Below are 22,780 nucleotides of genomic sequence, written 5' to 3' on the forward strand. Positions count from 1 at the left end.
AGGAATCAACTGAGTTTCAACAGATAGTTTATAAATATCTTGAACATCTATAAATAATCTATAGGGGACTATCCAAATAAAGTGAGATCCAGTTGTTTTCTGTCATGCGGTCAAGCTCAGAGCAAGATCATCGCTGTAGTTTCCAACCTTTGTAGTTTCAATTAGCTACAACAACATGGTGCAACTCAATAATGTGTCATTTTAAACATTTTGTAGTGAATCTAAACAATTCTATTTAGGTTGAATATGATTTTTTTCCCGATTTATTTAAGGCTATTCCAACCTAGCAGCACTTCCTAAAAAAGAACATGTTTGAGGGCAAAAGATGGAAAGGTCAACAAATAATTGCATTTACTTTTGTTTTATTTTAGCAATAAGTTTGCATCCGCACAATTTTATTGATTTAGATGTCAAGAAATGACGAGCACACAAAAACCGTAAAGGATGTTTATAGTCTTCATTAAAAGTTTCAACAGAATTTCCCTACTTCTACCAATGAGTTACATGAGAGAAATAGTACAGCAAGCTGTAGTTATCACAGGCCGTAATGATGACTTCTAAGGGTTAACAATCTACAGACAACCTTACATAATCAACAGCAGCAGCCGTCATTTTTGCTTCAGATGGTTAAAACTGACCCTGTACCCAGGACTCAAACTAATGGGGTTTTATTTTTTACCCTGCATGCAAGAAGGTCATACATTTCATAGATCCTGAGAGGGATTAAGAGAGGGGGGCAAAGGAGCTTGGGCCTCAGTGGAGAGATACTAGAAAGAGTGAGGAAGAAATATGGAAGGACATCAGGGACAGACATAAGAGAGCAGTGAAGACCTCTTGGTGTGAGAGCAAGAGGGACAGATGAGTGAAAACAACAATGAAAGAGGGAGAAAATGAGAAGCCTAGATGAAAACGAAAGGGAGGACATTTGAATGTTCAGGAAAGGGTTATGAAAGACAATGCAGCAAGATGAGAGATAGCAAGACAAATAGAGAGAGACAGAGGGAGAGAATTGTTTTTGTGTGAGTGTGAGTGTATGAGTGTGTGAGAGAGAATTGTGAATGTGTGTGAGTGTGAGAGAGAGAGAGAATTGTTTACTGTGAGTGTATGTGAGAGAAACAGTTAGAGAGAGAGTCAGTGTGAAGGGATAGAATGTTTTTTGAGACTAAAGCACTGAGCTGGATTATTTCAACCCAATTTGAACTTAATCCTGTATCCTTTTCTCTACCATAGTCATAATTATGACCAATATGACCATCTTCCAACCCACCACCCATCCCTTAGAATTAAATAGGCTGGTTTTATTACTGTGCCTTTAAGACTGATATATGAAAATGACTTCTGTTCTGATTGACTGCTCTGTAATTTGTTTCATTCAGAAAGCAGTCCATGCTGGAGCACGCCTCATAACCTCATTGGGAATAGGTGGAGCTAAATTGCTGTAGGCTGAAAAGATGAGTACAGGTAAATGACATAACGTGACATCATAAAAACAGTGGACTCATATTGAGCTGTTTTTCCTGTTTGTTTTTGCACAGTTTCTGTCTATGGACTATATGGACTGAGGAGTGAATGGTATATTTAGAAATTCCAATATTTATATTCAACAAGGAAGTCGTACATGTTTTCCATGATATGGGCTGTTTAAAATGCTATGCCAGCGATGTTTTACCCAATCAAAACTAGACAAGTTAATGAATTTGCCATCATGGAAAGTCAATAAAATCAAGATGCTGAAATTTAGTTTTTCACTAACTAATTACTTATTATCTTGAAAGCCAACATTCAGTATTTTCCCACCTAGCTACAGTATCTATGAAAGATTGCACTTGCAGGTGATGCAGAAAATGCACAAATGTTGCAGCTTACAGCAGACATGTACTGAGTATAAGGAAGTCAGTTGTGGGTGTGGATATGTATTTGCACATTTTTATTACAAATTAGAGAATATCATTCACTCCAGAGTTGTTGCTATCAAACCTGTAAACACTAAGGACATTACAGATTCATACTGGATTAAAATATTGGATTTTGGAAGTATTCACTTAATTAATCCAGCTCCAATAAGCCTTTATCTTTATTGCTGAAGAACAATAAGAGAACTACTATTACTGAGGGATCTGCAGGTTCAGTGAAGGTAAATCACTCCAGAATTATCAATGTAAGACATTACAGATTCACACTGGATTTAAATTTAAGATCTCAATAATCACTTATATTATAGTCTTTCTTCAGGTCAAAGTAATCCTGCTCAAATAGGACTGTAGACAGAGAATGTGTGGGTGAGAGAGAGAGAGAGAGAGAGAGAGAGAGAGAGAAGTATTCCCTGCTCTGTTTCTCACTCTCTAAGCCTCACCTCCCACTTCACTCTCCGACTCCAATTATCCTCTTCCCCCTCACCTACATCACTCATTTACATTTTAATCATTTAAAATCAATCTCACCCACACCTGAACACTGATCTATCCTCTCCACTAGACCTGAAAGCAGTCGGGACACACACACGCACACCTACACACGCTACAGCAGTGTGATTATTATAAAATATATATTATAAAATATATTATAAAAGTGTTTCCTTTTTTTCCTCTTCCTATTGTGATTACCATTACTAAATGTGAAGGACAGTGATTGGTACTTGTGGCAGCACATTCTCCTGAAATACCTCCAGTTCATCAGGCTTTGTACCGCACCTGGGACTTGTCCAGATACTGAACAGCAACATGTGAGATTGGCCAGAAGACTCCTGTGGCTTGTCTCTACACTGGTTTGATGAACATCGCCATTCTTAACTACAAATTCTCCATTATGATGCAGCAGGCACGCTACTAAAAGAACACGTTAATTGCAGAGACAGATTTCGATTAGCCTACGATTAATTGTGTCATTTTAATGCATGCGCTCACACACCCTGGTACCGGAAAGAATACCAAAAATCTATATTCAAATGAAAGTATTCTTCCAGAAAATAACACACCACCCACAAAACACTTACACAGCCATCTGACTTTTACATTGTGTGAACATTTCAGGATGAATGGACCAATAGAAAGTCCATAATCACTTTGATTACAAAATCTTGCTCTATTAACTTGCACCTGCTAATGCCCTGTCAACGTGGTTTGAATGTTGAAAATTCTATGTAAAGATATTCCAGTTTGTCAGTGTTATATTTAATACATAGAAATTAATTACAGTCTAACAGTAGATAAATGATCCAAAAATTCCACACTGCTGCCTGCTCAGAGCTGCGTGGGCATGTCAGATTGCATAATGATTGACAGTGGGGCAACCCAGCACCAGTTGCATTAGTGAGTGACAGCATCAATGATGCTAAACATAGTACACACAGTGAACAGGATCAGCCCCCTCCATCCCGAGCAAAAAAAAAAAACACTTCACTCTTTCTGACCACTTTCTGAATAGTGAGTAAAAAGTCTAATTAGTTTTTAATTCGATTCTAATAAGATTTTGCAGCTATTGTTTGAGAACTCAGACTTTGATGTCATGATGAGTAGATCATGGCCAAATCAATCCTGATATTTAAATGTCCATAACCTAAAGCTAGCAACCTAACTTCTGGAAAATGCTTCTGAAATGGGGGTCACACACACTGCCATCATATTTGCGGTTAGTGTGGAGAAATTTCTCCTGGGCCTATTGTGCACCACATCTGTAAATTATAATTGCATAGAAGCACTGTGAGCCTTAATGTTGAGGGGAAGGGATGCTAACGTCATACTTTTGCATAGTACTGTATAGTATCACAATGTTTTTGTAATTTAACATGAAATTATCCACTCTATTGTATTTCTGTGCTTCTGTTTTATTGATCTTTTCTCTGAAGCTATGATCACTGTTGTATATGTGTGTCTGTGTGTATGCATGCTGCACAGAATGAGTGAACTAAAGTGATGCACTGTTAATATGGGCCTGCCAAAGGACCTGTCTGTAATGCTAAGCTCCACGTGAATGAGAAGAAACTTGCATGTTATCATCATGCCACAGAGCTTTTACCTAGATTTATCCAGACACCCTTTCTATTCAGTGAATTACAGTTACTTTAAGATGCCCCCATTGCTGACAAAGGCATTCAATTCTGTGTCATCCTGTACAATTTCCATAGAAAAGCTTTGCTAATATTAAAAGATCCTCTGGAGCAAAAGCATATGAGCCTAAGGTCACCATGGCCAATGTCAAGGATCCACTTGAAAGGTATAAAGCCCCTCAGCACTAGGCTGTGGAGAATTACATTCTCTGAAGTGATGGAGCTTCATCCAATACCTTTGAGATGAGTACTGGAGTGATCCAGAACTAATCATCAGTACACGACCCTAATGTTCTTGTGGCTGAATGCAATCAAATTCTCACAGCAATGTTGCAACATCTAATACAAACTCCCTATTAATATACCTAATTATTCATATTGTATATCTATTGCATTTCTCTACATGTTGGCAAACAGCCATGCAGATTAGAGGAGCAAATAAATGTAATTGATCTCCATATTCACAAAAACGGTAGCTAAGCATACTGTATTAACACATGCTGTGCTTAATTTCATCCTAGAATGAAGGCATACATTTAGATGATACTAAATTGAGCTTAATTCGTTTCTGCGGGGTGTTTTAAATGAGGTACATTAGTTTCATTTACAATGTCTATATAAAAGTACTTTTATTATGAGGGCTAATTACCCAATCACACTTTTATATAAAGCAATGGCTGGGTAATTAGGCCTTATGACTTCAGGATTCACAGTTAAGGAATACAGATGTACTCTGAGGTATAATGTGTACAAATGTTTTATGTTTCGTTTTTAAGGGTGGATAGAAAGTCATATATACCCACAACAAAGCATGGACCTGCAGATGTTTTCAGACATTCTTCCAGAAGCTTCATCCGCAGTCTCTGTAGTTCTGGACTGTCCCACTCTTCTGGGTCCACCCCCCAGTACAAGTCCACCACCTAAGGAAAACACATGGACAAAAAGCATAAGTGTGCTACATATCTACATCAGTATGACATTTAGTCCACAACAGAAGAATCTATATCCACTTTATGCAGGACCCCTAGCGATGTAAACACTGTCTGTGCTTTTAAAAACGCTTTTATCTTATTCAACTACATGCTCCACGTCTTCTACATGCTCCCCTAAGCAGAAAAGATATGGCATCTTTTTAAAAATTGCTGCTATTGTGTCCTGTGTTAAACATTGCTTCCAAACCAGATGCATTTTGTCTTACATACTTTTTACCTTAGAATGTCACTGGATTGTCTGAATTACGAGCCGCACTATGATTAAAGCAAGCTACCACTCCTGCAGGTTGAAATGACATTGCACAAAAGTAAGTCTACTATTTAACCATTTAAATAGCCAGGGTCCACTTGTGGGCCCAACGTTTCATTACATACTTCTGTAACCTAAGAATAGCTCAGCTAGTTTGCATTGAAGTCCCTGTAGTTACTGAACAATAAGAATATAATAAGCGTTGGATTTTAAGGGGTTAACAAATACTATTTTAACTTTTATAACAACACAAACTACCCACACTGTAAGCTACTGCTGTCAACTTACCTGTCACATTTTACAAAGCTTGCTGGTTTGTGTGAGGTATTTTGTTTCAGAATTCAGGGGATCCAGCAGTTCAGAGGAAAAATATTGTTCAGCAAACTGTACTGGTGTGGAACGTTGTTGTTTACGACAATAGTATATTCCAAAAATGCCACTCATTTTTCCCAAGGGCAAATATGGCTTAAACATAGGGCCTTGGTATCAACTACAGAATGAAGGTCTATTGGCCATGACTAAGCAGAGGAGAAAAATTGTGTACAAATAAATAAATAACGGGGGTAGAATGAATCATTTTTTCCTTCTATGTAAAAGGCTTAGGGCTCTCTTCCTGACAAAGATTACAGAGTACACTGACTTGAATCACTTGACAGGATAGAACAGTACAAAGGTTAATTATAATTATTGCTTCTTTGAAAAACTATTTAATTCTCTTATTCCTGGAAAACTTTAATTGCCTTGTTTTATTTTTCAAACCCATGCAGTGCACATTGCTACTTTAAAGAACAGGACTAGGGAGAGAGAGAGAAAAAACACAAGAGAAGGAGAAAGAAGTGTGGAGAGAGATGAGAAGAAAAGGGGATCTACAGGGACTGTCTCTACAGGGAGCTTAACCGCGCTTGCACATAACGAACAGATTTGACAGCACACTGCTAGAAATGAATGGCGTCAAATGAGCAGGTGAGAGAGAGGAGAGAGGGTGGACTCTTTGTGAATGCGATTTGACGCTTTTTTTTCCTTTTCTCTAAGGCTTGTATTTGTGTTGCTTGTTGTTTGCCATGGCCATGTTTCTGCAGCCTGTACTCTGCTGAAAGGAAAGTGTGGGTTAGCTAGGGAGAGGCTGGTAGGAAGTGTAAAGTGGCAGATCACTAAATGAGCCAGCAGCAGTGTACCAGTCTCCTGCAGAGCCTTTTACACTCTCAGGTCCTCAATAGAGCGAGAGAAAGCTGGGCCATCTGGATCCAACATACATGCACACATATAAATGCACCTGAGAAGGTTTCAGGATGCGTGCATTTGTGTGCAGGAGCGTGAGGGTGTTAGACAGAGACTGTGTTTCGGGGGGTGGGTATCAGTGGTGTAATGAAGAGAGACAGGACATTTCCTGAGAACCAGAAAGGCCGAGCTCAGGGATGTCCCTGGACGCATTTGTCAGAATCAGTGTCGGTGGTGCAGATAATTCAAACAGCAAACACGCTGTAGGGGGAATCTGTCACTTTGGCTGGGGATCTGTATGTGTGTGCGTGTGTGTGTGCATTTGAGTTCTGGTGCGTTAGAGAGGTGTGGTTTTTGGTGATTCTGCAAGCACCAGCCAAACAAGATTGCTCCAGCCCTTGTGTATAGTATGTATAGGCTTTCCTCTCCAATTTACATTCCCATCCAGTTTAACCTGCCAGACCATGCAGCATTCAGACGATGTTAACTTTTGTTCAACGGACACAGCTATAGCTTCAAATTTGTGCTTATGGGCCAGATTCCCATAATTCGGTGGTGACAGTGCTACATCATGCAGCACAGTAAAAAAGACTTTTTCATAAAGTTATTGTGGTTATGATTAGTGCATCAGTGTCTTTTTAACGCTGCAGTATTTTCATCAGTGTCCTATTCAAGAGCCAATCAAAGTCAGCATGTAAATGAGGTAATGCATATTAAAGAGCCATACCAAGTGAAACTCTGGTTGGCTGCCAAAATGGATACAGTAAAAGAAGTGAATGAAACAAAGAGCACAAAAATTCTCAGAAACAGACCTTTTAAGGGAAAGTGCTGGCAAATAAGGATAACTTGTTTGGGGAAAGATGCTTTTAACTTTTAATCAAGAAACAAAGTTTCTTTACCAGAAAATGTTGATGCTAGAAAAAAAAACACTTAAAAAAATTACTCAACTTTTAATTGTAAGAATTATATTTTAGGATGTGAGATTTCTGCTTTTTTAATTATCAAGAATTCAGTGTGCATATGTGAAAATTGAAACACACCAGTAAATATTTAATATGAAAACTACTAGAAATGTGTTGTTTACTTGTAAGAAATTCCTTTTACTTTTAATATTATCACCTGAGTAGTTTAGGCTTATTTTTTAGCAGAATCGTACCACATTATGAATCACCTCTAGTGCATGCAAATGAAATAAAAGTGCTATGCCTCACATTGTACAAGCAGTAAAATATGCTGGTAATCTTTGTTTAATCTACGTTAATGTGCAGTGTTACCACCATGCTATTTGTTCTTAACGTCGCAACAAATTTGGCAGTGCATTTTTTTTATCTGGCTCATTGTGTGTTAGAAGAGACCATGTGCAGTACTTTTATGTCTTGATTCTTCAAGATCTGTTTCAGCAAGGCTTAGATCAGCATCACCCTGGCAATACAGCTTGTGGGTCAGCTTAGGGTCCACAAACTTTATCACTCCTGGGCAACCCCACTGGTGCAGTATCAACCACTCCAACCTGTAAGTGCTGAAAGCATGCATCACCAGAGCTTGCAGAATCCCATCTGTAAAGCCCTGATGACACTGAAACAGCATATGACAAACTCATCATAAAAGGTTATTAGAAGAGAAAGTGTTTCCTGCTGCACCTTCAGGAAAATCTAAAAACAGTACAGTTCAATTAGTTTATAGTGCACTGCTGTGTGCGTGAATGAAGTGAGTATTCTTTACAAAATGTTGTTATAGTCTGTATAGTCTGTATGATGCGTGTTAGTCAAGCAATGGAGTCAGTTTGAGTGTCTTTAGCAGACACTTGAGACACTTTTGGATCGTAATTATAGTGAGTTATTAGTTTGTAGCTGCTGTGATTAGTGCTTAGCTGTTAGCATTTTAAGTATTTGTAGTGCTGTTATATTCCGAGCAGATGATGCGACTATTTTCAGCCACAGACTCTCTTACACATACACTCACCACACTTTATTTGGAACACTACACTAACACGCTTTCATTCTGTGAATCTTCCATTTTACTACATCCCAGAGGTGTTCTACTGGATTCAGATCTGGTGACTCAGCAGTTTTTCCAAGCTTCAACTTCAACCTGGTATGGTCTTCTGCTGTTGTTGCCCATCCATCTCAAAGTTCAATATGTTGTGCTTTCTGAGATGCTTTTCTGCTCACCACATTTATAGCTGTTCGGTCAGCTTAAACCAGTCTGGCCATTCTCGATTGACCTCTTCCACCAACAGGACATTTCTGTCCACAGAACTGATGGCCACTTACTGTTTTTTTTCTTTATTGCATCACTCTGAGTGGAAAAGCTCTACAGACTCTTTGTGTGTGAACATCCCAGGAGATCAGCGGTTATAGAAATACTCAATCCATCCAGTCTGGCACCAACAATCATGCCACAGTGAAAATCACTGAGATCGCATTTATGCCCCATTCTGGTGGTTGATGTGAACATAACCTGAAGATGCTGACCCATTTCTGCATGATTTCATGCACTGCACTGCTGCTACATGATTGGCTCAATAGGTAATTGCAAAAGAGTAGGTACAGGTATAGATACAGGTGTTCCCTTATACTGATGCTGAGCCTTTATGATTACAAATGAGCTCAGACAGGAACTGCAGTGACCCACACCTAGAATATGTCTGTTGCATCTGATACGTTGTCATTGAACCATGTATATATAGAGGCAAAAAATATATATAAGAAGCGAAAGGAGTTTTACAGTCTGTGGGGTTATGGGAATGGAAAAAGAAAGGAAAAAGGAACCATTAGCTTAGTGTGTATACTTGTATATTTGCATGTAGTCTCCTTAGTATTACTAAGGATAGCATTACTTAGTATTACTTAGTGTCCTTGAACAGTAATATGCAAAACATTTTGCATGTTTTGTTGATTGAGAAAATAAGTACACATCCTCTACAGAGGACACATTTCTACGCATTTCAATGCACAATTTTTTACAGTTTATTTACTGAATTTAATAAATTGCAATAATAATTAAATGCAATAATAGATATTGCATAAAAAAACCCAAAACATAACATTCTGCAGATGCAAAAATTATGGTACATTTTATATTTTGTGTCTTGCTTATTTTCCCAATCAGTTTAACTCTGCATTAAAATTTACAGAAGAGTGTCATCTTTTATTTTTGTTCCCTATAGAGGAAGCATTAATATTAATATGTTTTAACTTCAATCATCAAAACATATAATTTGACCATGGATATTAAAACTTCTGCATACAACTGCATGCTGGAGATGAGTTCAAATCACTGTTTGGGTAGTAAAGCTAGTATTTTTGGCTTGGGGAAAAAACCCTTTACTTTGGTTTCCTCTGAAACTTGATTACAGTGTCTCTCTTGGTAATATTGCTTGCACTGTGCTGTAAATAAAAATCAGTTGAATTGATGTTCATGTTTTTCCTTTTACCATTTGAGCCTCTGCCCCATCGAAATGTTTGTGTACAGGTCTGTTAGAGCGCTTTGGTTTATGGTGATTCTGTGAGCACCAGCCAGAGGAGACTGTATGTGTGTATATCTATCTTCTCCAGCTTAATCTACAAACCCAAAGCAGGCAGCGATCCGTTTATTTTCACTTTTAAGTTTCATTCAAAGAGCACAGTTATGGCTCACATCCAAGATCACACACAAAAAACATGTAAGTCTGACATCAGTATCTGAAGAAGTGAACACTCCAGATTTCTGTGATAAACAAAATCTGTGGAAACGTGAATACGTCTCAGAGAAACAGCCTGCAGCTTATTATAGCTCCTAAAAATCTGAACTTCTTTCATGCTCACTTTGAAGAACCGCATGTCTGTTATTCACATTCCTTTTCAACTTCAGCTTGACAATCTTACGCCATTCTGGCTGGTCTAGGACTTATCTTCCATTCACACTCTTCTAGAATGCCATTCTCTATCCACACTGTTCTTAAATGTTCCCCTCCATTCACACTGTTCTCCAATGTTTTTCTCTATTCGCATTGTTCTAGAATGTTCTTCCTCATTCACACTGCTCTAAAAGAGTCTCCCACATTCAGGCTGCTCAACAACACTCTCTCCCATTCAGACTGTTCTAGAACATTGTCCTCATTCACACAGTTTTAGAATGGTGCCACTCATTCACCTTGTCCTAGAATGTTCTCCTTTATTTATACTAATCTAGAATTTTCTCCACAATTCACATGGTTCCAGAATATGCTCCCCTTCACACTGAATTTACTCCCATATCTGTGGTGTTCTACAACTCTCTCTACCATTCCACTGACAGAATATTTTCTTCAGTCATACACATCTAGTATGCTTCCCCTCATTCATTCCGCTCTAGAATGAGTTCTTCAATTCATACTTTTCTAGAATGTTCTCCACAATTTACATAGTTCTAGAATATTCTTCTCATTCACACTGGAAAGTACTCCATATCCACACTGTTCTATGATGCATGCTCTCTTCCACTCATGCTGTTCTAGAGTGTTTTCTTCATTCACGCAGTTGTAGAATGCTTCCCCTCATTGACACTGTCCTAGAATGGTCTCCAATCATAGTATTCCCCACAATTTACATGGTTCTAGAATGTTTTATATATATATATATATATATATATATATATATATATATATATATATATATATATATATATATATATATGTTTTGATCTATCTGCACAGGTTCATTTGGCTGGTCAGTACTAATTAACTGTAACAGTATAAATTGCACTGTTTTTGACATCAAGGCTGGAGCACAGTGACCAAATATTATACAACAAACACTGAAGAACCAGTAAGAATGGAAGGAGAGCATTCTAGAGCCTCCGAACAAACAAACACAGGTCGGCACAGCATCAAATATTTCTGTCTGTTGTTTGTTTGGTCAGTGTGCTCTGGCTTTGTGGGAATTGTGGGTATAAATATTTGTTGTGACTGACATTCATGCTTCTGCATTTCAACAATTTAGACAACCAATGGGCTGTCAGTGGAAAGGCTACATGGCTCTGTTTTGAACTGTGATTTGCAGAAAACAACAGTCAGCTCTCCTCTAATTGGCCCAGACTTTTCTTTGCACACAAATCCAGGTTTCTTTTTATTCTCTTAATAAGACACACACACATACAAGCGCACACCCTAGCCCTCTCTAGTGATTTAACCTTTGAAACAGCCTTCTCACCGAGGCAAGTCTGACACAGTTTCTTATGACAAATGCTGGCTTCTAAATCCACCCGCCCAACCATACTTTACCATTAGGAAGCAATTCAACCAACCTTTATCCCTAAAACATCTGGGACAGCACATACCTCATTTATCTAAGGAGACAAACGCACACACCAACCTTTCATCTAAAGTTAGCTGGAAGAATTGAAGTATTAACAAACCAGGCAATTAGGAAGTGACAGGAAAGCCCCAGAGACTTACTCGCAACACGGTACAGAAACATCTGGACACGACTAATGACCAGCTCAATCTTCTGAAGTTTGTCTGGGCTTTCCAATGAGAGAGAGACTACACAGGTAGATAATGAGCATGTAGCTGAAGCTCTTTGTAGAAACAGCTATGGAGAAGCAACTAGCGAAGCTGACAGTGTGACAAGCCCTTCGATCCCACTCAAAACAAAGAGCTGTTTATAAACCAGGAGCACAATTAATTTAAGCAGGTTAGTGCTTTCTGTGACAGTGATGTCTGACACTAATCACTTGAACTGTATTAGTTACTAATCTGTCTTTATAACTGACTTCATCAGTTCAGCACATGACGTTGCTGAGTGTCCTTTAAAACTGTGGCCTTAAATTAGGAACGAACTCGTATGGGAGATGTGGGCCGTTGACATCCAGTGTCTTTCATGTTCGTCTGCAGATCTGATACATGAACATGTATAAAACAGAGGTTAGGATTACATCTACCTGCATTTTTTAAATATCTGCCAGTACTGATATGAATACTAATATGATGTCAATGTTTATCCCTGCTGATTTTTATCCCTGCCTGATTTGATCCCACATCTAGTCCAAGCTGAAAAATAATGTGGAAATCTTGAAGAGCTAGGTGGGGCATGTTCCTTAGTGGACTGGATGAGTATTTAAGGATATATCTGGTGAGAACCTTTTTGATTCAGAAGAGATATTGCAATAGACACTATTCACCTTCAATTTTCTACTAGTCATCTCTACATCTTTTCTATTCTTTTGCTTTTCCTAAATAAATAAATAAATAAATAAATAAATAAATATATATATATATATATATATATATATATATATATATATAACATTTTACACACTTGTTTATGTGTAGCATAAACAAGTTTCCTTAAGCTTGATTGCAATTAATGTGTTTTGTTTGTTGTTGGAAAACTGACGTAACTTTAAACATTTTTGAAGCTTTAAAAACTAATTGCTCAGCTCCATTCTTTTAGCCTGTAATGTAGATTTAATCAGGTAATAATAGTCGTTTTGGCTTAAGGAATGTAACTTTGAATGTACAAACTCCACAGAAAACCAATCTAGGACTAGGCTTAGGCTTAAAAGACTGGCCAATAGACACAAAACTTCATCACGAAAGGCAAATATGTATTTGCATAATAATTACCCTGTGCAGTGTCATAGCAAGCATTGATCTGAGGATTTGTGTGCTTATTTTATGTAAATCCCTCATGGAGGCTGCCAGAGGATTTAACCATGCCTATCTTGGAGAAGAGATACCGAATATACACTATTAGTAGTGTGAAGTAGTGTATCCGGGTGTTAGTGTTGAGGTCAAGAGATACTTTAAGGTATCCACAGAAAGTCTATTACTTAAAACGTGAATCTAACTGTGGAGTTAAAGGCTTTAGCCAGCATCCCCCCCTCTCTCTCTCACTCACTCGCTCTATCTCTCTGTCTCTTTCTCTTTGGAGCATTGCTACCATTTATAGCATGTCAAGTGTGAGGAATAATTCATATTAGCTGAAGGCATAATCATTAGGCTTCATGGTTATGCCGAGGAATTTATGAGTATGCCTTAGAGAGCTGGGGATGAAGCCAGGCAGAAAACAGAGAGAAAAAACAAGCAACAGAGCAGCCTTAGCAGGAGGGCTAATACAAATATAGATATATCACAGGCAGCAGACTGCAAAGACTGTAGTTAACAGCTTAATTGCTGACTTGAATACATAATATTTAAAGCTACTCTTCTATGCACCACATACTGTATGTCTGTCCACAATCTGTATGTCTATCTATACCAGTGCACCACATGTAGTACTAAACTCCAAATGCTCTAACTACTGTACAGTAGGTGATGGGTCAGCTTAGGTCTGCTTAATTAAGCAATTAAGTCATTAAACAAAACATTTCATTCTGAGACTAAAAAAGACATTAAGCTCTTAATCAATTGTAAAACCCATTATGTAGATAGCTGGATGTAATACATGTGTGTTATGATTGAATGCCGTTTAGTGCTTAATTCCATTCATTACTTAACATGCTGTGAAGGGATTTCAATAAAATGCACAGTAATATGTGGGTGCTTTTAGTCACTACAGTCAAGCTAACATTGCATCCACTGTAATCACAGCATCCATTCAAACTGATTTAAGCAGAATATTGTACCCACAAGTTTAGCATTTTGTACCTGTTAGAAGCCCTGGGTCTCAAATCAAGCTGTTTAATAGCAGACCAGTCACTTTTAGTGCATTAAGTAGTACATTCATGTTGGAAAATGAAACAGGATGTGCTGTGTTCTATATACAAAATAAATGTTCATGCTGTTTGTAAGGAGGAAGTCCGCAGTTGGACATTTCAAATATGGTTTAGAAGTTTTTCACATTTAGCAATTCTTTTTGACATTTGCTTTTTCCATTTCCATCTTTTTTATTTGACACATCAAGATATGCATATACTACACAAATTGAAGCTCAGCTAGTTTGAGCCTTTAAAAAGCAATAGCATAAGTTAGCATAGTCAGTTTACTGTCTCTTAAATTAACCATTTTTGACAAATTCTAATTGTTAATCACAAGAAGAGTGAGTCAGACATTTGTACCATCCTAATAGAATTTTGCTGTAAATTTGGCTGTTTACTTTACAAAACAACTAAATAGATTAATTCCCTTCTCACCCAAAACAATGTTTTACAGTCTTAGACACCCACAGTACTCTATTAATACAAATCACCTCACAGTGAAGCTCACAAGTGTTGGCAAGGCACCCTTCCAGCCACTGATTATACATGGATGTGTCATTTTAAGAACAGACAAATTATAGTACTGATAGCCTCCATTTAGGGGCAATTAGAGAAGAAATATGACATGTTAACATGGTCAATTATGAGCAGTAGTGAAAAGGAGACAGGGAGAGAGAAGCTTGCTTCAAGATAAAAAGCAATAGATGTGCAGAGCAGGCCAGGGGAGAAATACAAGAGTGAGAGAGACAGAGAGAAAGAAAAATTAAAAGGGCTGTCAAAGTTCTCCTGATTTACAAGGCTAGGCTAGGCTACCCAGAATGCACTGTGCTTTGAGTGCCTCTGCAATTAGACTACTGCTATGGCAACCAGCCACCTAGCCTGCCTGCCTTTTCAATTTATGAGACAGAGAGAGAAAGAGAGAGGGGGAGAGAGAGCGAGAGGGAGAGAGAGAGAGTAAGAGAGAGAGAATGCCTTAACAATTCCAAAGTCCACTAATAATGTAACCAATACCTAAACTACAAGGAGCAGCTGATTAAACCCATCTTCTCCTGTCCAGTGGAAAACGAAGAGTCGATGTCGATTAATAATTCATTGTGAATGAAGAGGAAAAATAAGCTGAGGGAGAACAGCACAATGCTCAAAGTGTGCATGATTTCCATCAATCATCCTCATGCCCGGATGAAAATGTTAATTTCTTTTTTGCAAATGACTAATCAATACGCTTGAAGACCGTATGCTGAAACCATTTTAATTCCACACAAGCTGGCAGATCAATGAGAAATCTAGCAAAACCCCCAGCAAGCTGAGCATCTGTTTCTTGCTTTTTATCTCTCTCTCTTTGTCTCTGCCACCCTTTGGCTGATTTCCTTCTCTTCTCCAATCATCTTCTATCTGATGTCCCTATAGAGGAGAAGCCCTGATGTGGAAATGACAGGAAAATGGAACACTTACATGGCTTGCCATGATTTTGAATAGAAAAATAGAAACACTTATATGCTACAATTTGTGCTCTTTGTTTTACACTTTCTTTCAGTCTTTTTCCCTGAAATGCATGTGAAGAATCTAGTTTATTTATTTATTTATTCGTTTATGTCAACGCAGTCACGAAGAACTCCAAAAATCTACTTTGAGCGTTTTCAACCTAAGCTTAAAAGACCTATAGCGCTTAAATAAAAGAGTTTGGTGTAGTATAGAAACATGCCAGTCACTCCCCAGTCCATACAGTCCACATTTGGAAAGAAAACTGCAAAGAGATCCTGGTTGGCATTCACTGTTCATGTGAAATCATGAAAACACATTGACATGTGTTCACCTATTCAGTCTATGTTACATTTAGCAAGTAAATAGAAACTAAACTAAAATTTGCAGAAAAAATGCAAAATAAATATTTAAGTTTGTTCCCTCCAGTGTATGTGTTAAATTATTTCCACTTGTATCATCAGCATGGAAATTGATGAGGGTGTCCAAACATTTGCATTTGCCACATTTCCAAACAGCCTGTTTAATTCTAAGGGATAAAGAGAGTTGGGAAAATGGTCAGATAAATATCTATTATTCCTCTTTTTGGTACATACAGCCACACAAACATTATAAGGGGACTTCAGAGGAAACAATGCAATTCAAGAAAAATGTAGGATATGGGTCATTTAAAGGAATGCTCCAGCAATATTTAACCTAAAAAGCTTAAAGGAATATTCGGTGATTTCTGACCTAGTGTCAATCGGCTACATCTTGTATATGGTTGATTATGGTTGATGATCATTTTCACACTTTTCTCCATACTTAGTAAAAAAAACATAAAAACTGTTCACTCCAAACATATTATAACTTCTTATAACAGAGGACATTGGGCAGTTGCTTTATACTGGCGTATTCCAGTTCTGCTCCCTTATGAGCCACCTCCTCTACAGCGTTACTCTTGGCCTAGTTACATTTTTTTCATACACCATATCTGCAGACTAATTTTGAAAGACAGCCATTAAACCTCTCCCCTCTGACTGTATCAACAAGCCTGCAATCACAACACACTGTGGTTACTGTCGTCATGGCAGCCCATGTTCATTAGTGGCGATTGGCTAGCGCCTGCGGTCCGCTCGCTCCCTGCCTGGATTATTTAGCCCATCATTAAAAGGTCTTGTTTATATGAAAACAAGGCTTAGTGTGCTTCTGTGTGTGTTTGGGTGTGCATGCGACTGTGCGTGTGTGTTGGTGTGATTAGGAAGAAGAATGTGGGCAAATTTAATGGTTGTGGTTCTATGTTTTCTGATGGGGTTGAGACAATGAGGGGAAATCTGTGGCTTGAATGTTAATGATGAGCTGCTCATGTGTAAAATTTAATTTGCTTCCACAAGCTATGTAATGTACAGTATTTCAAACCGTCATATCGTTTTCTTGTTTTAACAGCAGCTACCCTTCATATTGTGTTTGTATTTTATGGCAAATGGACCAACAGAAATGACCTAAAATGACTTGGAATAACATTTCCTTTTACACAAACATACATTAAAGTTATTACAGCTATTCCGAAATTACTTATTTAATTATTATATTCTAAAAATAAAAAGTTACCATTTTGAGGATACACTGTTTAATGACAGTAGTGATGACAAATTAGCAATAGAGGATCAATTTTCAGATTTGATATGATCTTTCTTTCTAAAGGAACTTCAAAAACTGTATTGATTTTGATATTTTGTGTGTAAAAATGTCACAGGCATATAAAATAACCAATACAATACAAGTTATATTAATTATATAAACTAACTAACATAAATTGCATTTTAAATTAAAAGTTAGCAAAATAGCTTATCCTTATGAAAATTTAGCAAAACAATACGACTGAGCTATAAACAATATAAATATGGATAGGATGTATCCAGATGCCTGGTTTAAATCATTGACAGTGTATTCCATAAAAGACAACAAATGAGAGAAGAGACAGAGGGGCATATCAATGGTACAGTATTAAATTTAAACACACTGTTTTGAACACCTTTTCTATACTATATTTAAGTCGGTACACACTTAATAACCAGTTTACTGTACTAAGTACATCTGCCTTACTCCAAGTACATCTGATTACACCAGCTGCTGTGTGATATACTGTGTTAACAGTAGTTTCCCTCTCTCTCTCTTTTCCTCTACCTCTGCTCAACCTTATACTTACCACCAACTGCAGACTTAGATTCCTCCCATATTTCTCTTTCCAGTAGCCTAAAGACCTTATAACAAGACTTGGTACCACGATGAAATGAAGTAAAGAAACCACTGAATCACCTCTACTGCCATCATAACCAATCCACTCTGCTTCATACATAATCATATCAATATGAGACTCCCCACATAACCCCACACTCAGACTGCTGTAATTCTCTCCATACTGTAACACTGTCACAGCTCCACTGTCATCTTGGTGGCTTTCAGAACCGTTCTTCTCCACACCGCTAAACTCACTCAATGTGTGTGTGTGTGTGTGTGTGTGTGTGTGTGTGTGTGTGTGTGTGTGTGTGTGTGTGTGGAATGATTCAACTGAACAGGGACACTGCCTAAGGCATTCTCTCTGTTTCTCTCTCTCTCTCTCTCTCTCTCTCTCTCTCTCTCACTGCTGCACACACACGCCACACACATACACACATGCACACACAGATTTACTCCAACATCCGTCCCTTTCAGGAATGCCACAGGAAATAGAATCAAATAATGGTGACCAGAGAGAATCGCGATTTGCCACATCACATTTGCCAGCTGAGAGAATCTGCTCCCCCACATTCTCTCTCTCTCTCTCTCTCTCTCTCTCTTTTTGCTAATGCATATGAGGCTTGATGGGCAGTACACCAAAAAATGCCACCATATGGATGTGAATATTGATCATCCTTTTTGAACTTTTAAACTCTGTTTTGCATCTATCCATACAGCATATGATGTGAGTCACAGACATTGCCTTGCAAAATCCCAGAATCTAATCAAGGCTTTAAAGGTATAAATGACAAACAATGAACTGTATGCTCAAATTATGGAAACTTTAATGTCATTCTTAAAGATGCCAGGAGGCATTTTTGGAGCAGTGCCACATAAGACCTTTTCAGGAGACAGTTGATGAAAGAACTGTGTGTAAATGTGATTTGTGAGTGTGAAAATGTGTTTTAGAATTTACACACTGTGAAACAGGGGTCTTCAGTTCCTGTCCTGGTGGGCTGCTGTTCAGCACAGTTTGGCGATTTCTCTACTCAAGCACACCTGGTTTAATTAATCTGTTCAATGCCAGCTTTAGTAGGTGTGTTTCAGCAAGGAAATCGGTGCCAAACCTTTCTAGGTGCCAGCCCTCCAGGACTGCAGTGCTTGACCCTATAAATAATTCTGTGCTTCTTCACCAAATAGTGGATTTTGCTAGAAATGTGTATTTAAGCTAAGAAACATTTAGGAACCTTTCATTTAAATGATTTTAAATTAAATGATTGAATTTCATTTAACTCTTTCTGAATGATGAAGAGAGTGATCATTTGGTAATACACCTGGATGCATTCTTGTGCAGCAACTATTTAATATTATTATTTCCAATATTCTATGAAATATCTCAATTATCCTGTAAGAAGAAATGCTCAAGATGTTACACTTTAATAATTGAATGGATACATGTTTTTCCATTATTATTATTATTATTATTATTATTATTATGTTGGCTCACAGCAAGGGGGGCCTGGGTTCGATTCCCCGACCAGACGACTGGGGTCCTCTCTGTGTGGAGTTTGCATGTTCTCCCCGTGTCTGTGTGGGTTTCCTCCAGGTTCTCCGGTTTCCTCCCACAGTCCAAAGACATGCAGTTAGGCCAATTGGACATGCTACATTGCCCTAGGTGTGAGTGTGTGTGTGTGATTGTGTATGTCTGTCTGTCTGTCTGCCCTGCGATGGACTGGCGACCTGTCCAGGGTGTATCCTGCCTTCCGCCCAATGATCGCTGGGATAGGCTCCAGAACCACCCGCGACCCTGAGGGAGAAGCGGCTTAGAAAATGTGTGTGTGTGTGTGTGTGTGTCTGTGTATTTGTTTTGTATTTTAATAAAATTTAGTTTAAAAACTACAAGATAATGAAAAACATCACTAATTATTTTCATAGCATATTGCATTAAAATGCTAAACCATATCTGGCAACTCTAATCAGGTTTCTGGCTCTTCATGAGCAGCAGTAAATGGCGCAGAAGAGCAGAGGAAACCATCTTTTTAGCCAGCATCTTAGAAGCGTAAGCAACTTTTGGTCAACTCTTGTGAATAAATGAGGGGAAGATGAACACTCTCATCTATTCTCCCTTAAAATCAAGCAAGCTAGCAATCCAGAGCAGTAGCAAACTTTTTTTGTATGCACCAGCAGTTAAAACTGATTGTCTCCTCAAACTGTGAGAGTCTAAACAGCTGAGAGCACTGAGTCAACTGCTTCCAACTGCTTGCCTCTGGAGACAAGCTTGCATTTAGCTTGATAAACAAATGTTTCCCTATGAAAGTGCGTGGGTTTATAAACGTACTAAATGTGTCAGTTATTCAAATGACTTTTCCAGTTTTTTTGATATTTTAATTATTGAATTTACAAAACCGTGTCGAGCATTTATTGCAGCCCTAAAGCATTTAGTAATAATATAGCACTGTCACATTAACTGGAAGTACTTATTTAAGAATTAAAATGTTGGATAAAAGACAAAAAGATATTGAAGCTCAATCCCTGCAGCAGAGGCCGCATCTGACTATGAGTATGTCTAAGGATAGTGAAGATACAATCATGTTTGAGAAATGCTATTAAATAGGCCATGAATTGTTTACATAAGTTTGAGAGAGGCTGGAGGAAAAGCTTTCTAAACCAGGACAAGCCCCAAGCCTGTGTTGCTTTCGTCCAATCTCTGGCATCTGCTTCAGCCGCTGGCCACCATCTTTCCTAGCCCTTCTGGATTTGTTTAACAAACACCCTCGATAGATATCTCTCCCTTTCTCTCTCTTTGCTCGCCCAATGCAAACAATTTGCATTGTAAATGATCCTCCATAAGCACTGGAAGTAGAGGAGGGACCTGAGGACGAAACAAAAGGAGAGCTGCATCCCGGGCTTATCTGCAGCGATATCCAGCAGTAGTCCCTAAGCAAGCTTTATCTTTTCGCGCCAGATTGAGGAAGAGAGGGAGGAAGGGAGAGAGTGAGAGAGAGCGAGAGATGGAATGAGACGGAGTATGAAAGAGACAGAAAGACTTAGTCACACCATTCCTCTAAGTAATGCGGTTGAAGTGGACACTGCACAGCTGAGTAATATTATTTCCAGGAGACCAAGAAAGCCCCAGCAGCTCTGCTGGGACAGGAAGAGTGTGAAAAAATGTGTTACCTGGAACTCAATGCCATAATTCTCTCTACAGAAGTCTCTCAGTTTGGGGTAGACATGTTCTTTCAGAGCGTTTCTCTCTGCTTCCGTATCTGCAACAGAAAACAAAGACTCTTTTAGTTCAGCAAAATAGTGGTGTTTTCTAAGATGATATTCTTCTACCTCATGTAGCCTGCGTTTGATCGTTTCTTGTCCATGTGACAAACTCTAGTCAAAACCTGTTGGTTTACTCTCCTGTGATCTCTATCATGCACTCTTTTATTGTTTGTCAAGCGTGTGTTTACATATCTACATCATCAAGCGTAAGGCATCAGCCTTCGGCTCAGATACAGTCAGGCCACTGACTCATAAGAGTCATGAGGAAGGCATAAGGCACAACATGTGAGTTTGCGGAAACAGTGCGCAGGCCACCTAGTCAGATGCATATTAAAGTACACTGCCTGTTGGAATAGGCAGTACAATATGTCATTTTTAATAATAAATGCTGTCAGTGATAAGCAACATATGTATACATAACCAGTGATAAGCAACATATGTATACATAACCAAAGTTGGATAAACCTTTTGATAGGTTACCAGTGCTTCCCGTCAGCATGTGGTGAAAAGATTACATTAGAGTCATTCAGAAAACATCATATTTAGAATCAACTCTAGGTCTTTCGTCAGTTCTCTTATATATGAAGTAAAATTCAACATCACATAGCTGGCCAAGAAAAACTGAACAGCCAACTGTCCAGTTACTTATGGTGCTCTGAAATGGAGCATTATGTTTAAAATTGTCTGTTGATCTTTTATGGTTCATCTAATATAAATGTAAATACTCTCAAATTACAGTAGACAGTCTGCACTTTCACATTGTGGGACTTCGTTTCAGAGCCAAAACAACCAGAACTGACTCATAACATAATTATTAATAGACTGTGCTGTTACAGCTAGGCTGTCAGTTCAGGCTGTGAAGGTAAAAAAGAGAGAAAAGAAGAAGAAGAACAACAACAACACTCTATGTTAATGCTTCTTTCTGTTAGCACCTCTATGGGATTTTAGTTGTATGTTAGTGCTACGCTAACGCTGGTGCACATGAACATTTTTGGCCATACCAGATTAAAGATAGAAATATGAAGCTTGTGAAAGACATGCCATGTTTTATTTGAACCTTCTTAAAATATAAGCATATATTTCACCTTGTGTGTAGCGTTTTATGCATATTCAGTCAGTGACGTATCTACAACTTCCAGAATGCCTAAACTGTCACTTTCTGGTTTTGCTCCATGTAAAACAGAATGTGATTGGTTGGTAGTTAATGTAGTGTGTAAGGCTTCTTTTTAGCTTCTGAAGGCCTGGCCAATAGGGGAGCTCACTTGGTTGTATCTACCTAGATACCACAGAGGAAAGAAATCTGATTGGACAGCTTTCTATTGAAAGTTCCAAGCTTTTAACCTTATTGTTTCCAACCAAAATATAACAATGACAAAATAATATTATTGTAACGTGGAGCGAGGATGCGGACGCATGTGCTGAGTAAAGCGAGTTTTATTTTGGGGAAATCCATGGTCGTCGTTGGAACAGTCCAAGGTCAGATGGCCAACACGGATAGAACGATATGCAGACAGGAGGAAATAAACACACAATGCAGATACTATACTACAAACAGAACAAGCAGAGCACGTCAAACAAATCAAACAACTCCAACATACATCAAACATACAGACAGCATGTGGACGATAAAAAGTAAACAAAAAGCACATGGAGAAGACGGAGAAGCCA

The 22,780-nt window shown here is 38.3% G+C and overlaps 1 protein-coding gene and 1 long non-coding RNA gene across 4 annotated transcripts in view; one reads left to right on the forward strand and one right to left on the reverse strand.

Annotated features, from left to right (window-relative positions):
• Positions 1–22,780, forward strand: part of LOC108428572 — a 54,127-nt gene that overhangs the window by 30,220 nt on the left and 1,127 nt on the right. The gene's annotated exons all lie outside the window — the stretch shown is intronic.
• LOC108428570 (NACHT and WD repeat domain-containing protein 2) overlaps positions 1–22,780 on the reverse strand; it is a 63,450-nt gene that overhangs the window by 27,104 nt on the left and 13,566 nt on the right. For all 3 annotated transcript variants that reach the window (XM_037547679.1, XM_017699647.2, XM_037547681.1), the window contains exons 3-4: positions 21,020–21,108; positions 4,849–4,965 (exon numbers count right to left, since the gene is read on the reverse strand). In XM_037547679.1, coding sequence (XP_037403576.1) covers positions 4,849–4,965; positions 21,020–21,108 — 206 coding nt within the window. The remainder of the gene's footprint in view (positions 1–4,848; positions 4,966–21,019; positions 21,109–22,780) is intronic.

This window comes from Pygocentrus nattereri, chromosome 2, assembly GCF_015220715.1.
Source record: "Pygocentrus nattereri isolate fPygNat1 chromosome 2, fPygNat1.pri, whole genome shotgun sequence".
NCBI classification, from domain to species: Eukaryota; Metazoa; Chordata; class Actinopteri; order Characiformes; family Serrasalmidae; genus Pygocentrus; species Pygocentrus nattereri.